The following is a 4,669-nucleotide window of genomic DNA, read 5'->3' as shown; positions in this document are numbered from 1 at the left end:
AGATGAGTCAAAGAAACAGAGAAGTGTTGAGAGATTTATTTTTTTAGAACTACAAATATATTATTGCAGCTCCTTAATCCAAAGAGTTGGAGCGCCTTATCCTCAAGCTGAAAATTTAGATAAAAAAAAAGAGGTAGATTCAAAATTTATTTAACAATAACACGAGTAATTATTACCAATGAAGTTTTCTAGTATATAACAACAGAAAATTAAAAATCCTTCCAGAAAAATATGAGCACACAATCCAATCAAGCATACAAACTTTCTTTTCAAACTTTCTGTTCAAGATCAGAGGGTTCCCTGTTGGCCATGGCAACAGCTCGAAACTTGGCCAAGAAGAATCCCAAGGAGTGACCAAGAATAGCAGCTATGAAGATTCCTCCATTGAAGGACATGACAGCAAGCATGACCAAGTAGACGAAGCTGATTCGGAAGAAGTACACAACGGCCTGAGCCGTTACCCCAGAAGCCGGTCTAGCCCCGCGCCGTATTGGCGGCTGGTTGGAGAGAATCTCAATTGCCATTGATAAGAAGAACACAAAGAAGAGTGCCAATGTGTACATGCCACCACTTTTTGGCCAGCCAGAGAAAAGTACAGTACCATGTTTCCCCCAATAGAAGCTCATCTGCATATTCATCTCCATGTTGCTGCTGCTATTATTATCAGTCATATTTGGCATATTTGCCATATCTTGCATCGTTTCTTGGTTTGGTGGTGACATATTCAGAATTCACACTCACGTTGACTGAGACAAAGGGAGAGAGATGTTGAGATTGCAAGATTGGTTTGCAGGGTTTACCTTCTATTAATAAAAAGAGTATGGAAATGTCCAAGGAGCAAGAAATATTTTATGGTAAAATATGGACAATTTACATAAATAAAATATTTAGAGATTAAATTTATATAAATACAACTTTTTAATCCTATTGTATTTAAAAAGGCCCCACCAATAATATTTCAGTTGTAAGTTTTTTATCTATTTTTTTATAAATTTTTGTTTTTCTAACTATTTTATTTTATTTGTTCATAAACTGCTATATTCTGTAGTAATTTATGCTTTGTGTGAGTTTGGACGTAAACCACAATTATATGAGAATTATAAACCGTGTAGATTGTTGCGGTTTATATATATAGAGTTGAATAAAAAAATTGTGTTCGTATAAATTTAATCTCCAAATTTTTATTTATAAAAATTACTCGTATAATATTGTAAGTATATGATTATAAATATTTAATTTTTTTTTACAATAATGTTTGACACAAAAAAATACTAAATCAATTATTTATATAGAATATATATTAAAATATAAAATATATATTAAAAATAAATTAAACATTAAAAACAACACGTATATTTATATATAAATATATAGTAATTAATTTAATAGTTAATTGTTTGTGCATAATATTTTAAAATTTTTTAACATGTTTAATTTTAGTTGAATAACTTTGCATATAATTATTTTATGTGCCAAAAATAAGGAATGTTATTTGTACTATTAAAATTATATTTCAAGTTTAGGTACCTAATTTATAATTTTACCGATTAAATTATAATTTCCAGTAATATTTTTTTATACATAAGTTTTAGGTGGATCTTGTATGAGTCAATTTACTAGGATTAAAATATGTGACGAGAAAAGTTTCATAACAATAAAAAAATTCAAATAAATATTAATTTAAAAGTGTAAATAGTATATTACTTTCATCCCATTAAAAGGAGGGAAGAACCAATGATAATATATGATGACAAAAGCTGAGAGTAACATGAACATGGTTAGCTGTGTATTTTTGTTTTAAGTTCCTAGCTGGGGCAATATTTTGTTCATATCTTTGCTGTCGTTAATCACGGAGTTCACATCAGTCCATTTTTTCTTTTTATATGGATTGGATTCCAATTAAACAAATATAGGAACGACAAGATGTTTTCACTATAATTGCATAGTAAAATATCGGTTACATCATTCAATGAAGCCATAGTGTGTTTCCTAGAACTGAGTGACAGATTTTATCGTCTTCTATTACTAAGTTGTGAGGAAGTGACAGCAAAACTGTCTGGCGGGGATTTGCAAAAGAACTCTGAAGCTTAAATTAATGGAGTTTCCAATAAGGTGATGGTGATTCAGGCATTGAGTTTGTATATGGGGAGCAATATGCTCCCCATTATAAAGAGGCATGCTTAGTAGCAAAGTCAGTATTCGGAAGATTATTCTCTTATTTTTTGATTTAAATTTTTTAAATTTTAAATTTTATTTTAGAAGATAAAATATAATTTATTACTATTTATTTCATAGATAGAGTTAAAAAAAAACATTTAATGATAAGAGATCTCATTTTATTCTCTAAAATAAAAATCTAAAATTTAGAGAATCCAAATTCTTTATTTTCATTGAGTTCATTGTGAGCAAGATTTTAGAGTTGGACCAGTCATCAAATTGCTTTAAAATCATTAGTTTATTAGTTCAATCAGTTTAACCGGTAATTTAATTGTAAAAATCACTTTAAATAAAATAATAAATAAATTATAAATAAACATTCTAAAATATAATTATAATCTAATATAAATCTTAAAATATTTTTAAAATTGAAAACACTACATAAAATATTATTAACATAATCCATATGATTTTATCAAAATACAAACTTAAAAGTTAAATAGTAAAAAGAATATCTAAATATTAAATGACAACATAAAATTTATCAATTATCAAATGCATTGTTATCAGGAGGATTAGGATTGACAGCATCATTTGAAATAGGAGGATTAGGATTGGCAGGCAAGTTATTATTTACAGATGCATTGTTATCAACAATTTCTTTTTAATTAATACTATCATTCATAACTGAAATTTAATGAATCATTCACAAATTAAAAACAGTAGCAGCACAGTCATAAATAAAAAATTATCATTCAACACCAAATAAGATATTCAGCAACAAAAACACACCATTACCAATAACATTCAGCATTTAGCAACAAAAGTTGTTATTCAACAACAAACAGAATATTCAACAACAAAAATAATCTTTTAACAATAAACAACATTTGATTTAATTTCTATTTTTAGCATTTAGCAACAAACATTACAAAAATAGCAACAAATAATCTCTAACACACTAAACCTAAAATCAATAAAGCTAAACAAAATTTTTAATAATAATTTAATTTCCATTTTAGTAGCCGTGAGAAAATTTTAACAAAAATTTCAGGAATTAAAAAAAGAAGTAACAACACAAAATCAATTATTTGATTATTTGATTTCCATTATAAAATAGTAACCAATAATCACATTAAACGTCTAAACCTGCAATCAGTAACCAACAATTACAAAACAGCAATAAATATTACAAAACATTACAAAGTAGTAACCAGTAATCACACTAAACTTGCAACAATCAACCAGCAATTACAAAATAGCAACAAACATTAATATTTGATCAACTACTATATATGTAACAAAAAATATAAAAGAAATTAACTTATAAAAGGTTTATCGGATAAAATATATAAATAAATTGAAAACAAATTATATATTTGATATCATACATGCAATACACATTTTATATTAGATCATATCCATTTAATAACTCGAATATATCAAAATAATTATACCATGTATTCATATATCTCTATACTGTTAGCAATAATAATCACTACTCTACGTACCTTGGCTTTGATTTAAATTTAGTTATGGAGTAATACCCAAATCAGTCCCTAAGGAATTTTAGACCGGACACTTTAGTCTTCAAGGAATAAAAATACCCAGATCGATCTCCAACGTTATACGCCATTAGTCATTGTAGTCCTCATCCGTCAAAAGGTAACGTCCGCTGCTGAAGTGTAGCGTTAAGTTTTCCACGTGGCCGTTAAGTGCCAGGTGGAGCGAAGAGGACAGTTCAGTCCCTGTAGTCACAGCCTTAGTAACGTCAATTTGGGGGAGGCCACGACGCTGCGTTTTGTATATGAAGGTGTAGAGGTCTTCGTTCATTTTCTTCTTTAAATCCTGCATGAATTTAAAACCCTAAGAAGTTGATTCCTCTAGAAAATACATCACAGCTATAATGTCACACAGTATAGGAAGCACCTTGGCATCAAGTGGTCGTCGACGGAGAGCGACCCACGCCGGAGCTGATAACCCAGGCATGGAAACATGCGAAATTCCCAAAGGACAGCACCCAAAATGTGGATGTGGATTGTATGCAATCGTATCAAAGTCAAGGACTCCTGATAATTCGGGGAGACTGTTCTTTGGTTGCCCAAAATACAAGGTTAGATTTTAATTAGATAGTGGTTTGGAAAATCATTGTTGATGCATTTGTTTGTGGACTGGTTCTGAGCAAAAAATGATTTTTTTTTAAGCAGGAAAAACAAATCCACTGCAATTTCTTCGTATGGTTTGAACCAGTTTTTGACTTTGATTACAAGAAAGTTGGTGGGGAAAAGATGACTGAACTTCATGGCATAAGTGGTGATGATGGATGGGTTGAAGAGAGATTTTTGGAGCTTGAAAACAGGATAGGGACACTGGAGAAACCTCATAATTCAGTGTCAAAAATTGATTGGAAAAGAATAACGTTTAATGTTGTTGTATTTGTTATAGGTTTATGGATGATAAGTTGGCTTTGTTTAATCAAGCACTCTGAAAAATGTTAGTAGTTTAGGCTTGG

At 29.6% G+C, this 4,669-nt stretch overlaps 1 protein-coding gene across 1 annotated transcript; it reads right to left on the bottom strand.

The window, feature by feature from the left end:
• LOC130976514 (copper transporter 1-like) lies at positions 1–801 on the bottom strand. Its single transcript, XM_057901393.1, has one exon. The coding sequence runs from the start codon at positions 720–722 to the stop codon at positions 270–272; it is 453 nt and encodes a 150-aa protein (XP_057757376.1). The 5' UTR covers positions 723–801; the 3' UTR covers positions 1–269.
• Between the last annotated feature and the right edge of the window lie 3,868 nt (positions 802–4,669).

This window comes from Arachis stenosperma, chromosome 4 (assembly GCF_014773155.1).
Source record: "Arachis stenosperma cultivar V10309 chromosome 4, arast.V10309.gnm1.PFL2, whole genome shotgun sequence".
NCBI classification, from domain to species: domain Eukaryota; kingdom Viridiplantae; phylum Streptophyta; class Magnoliopsida; order Fabales; family Fabaceae; genus Arachis; species Arachis stenosperma.
This window is presented reverse-complemented; position numbering and strand designations above follow the sequence as displayed.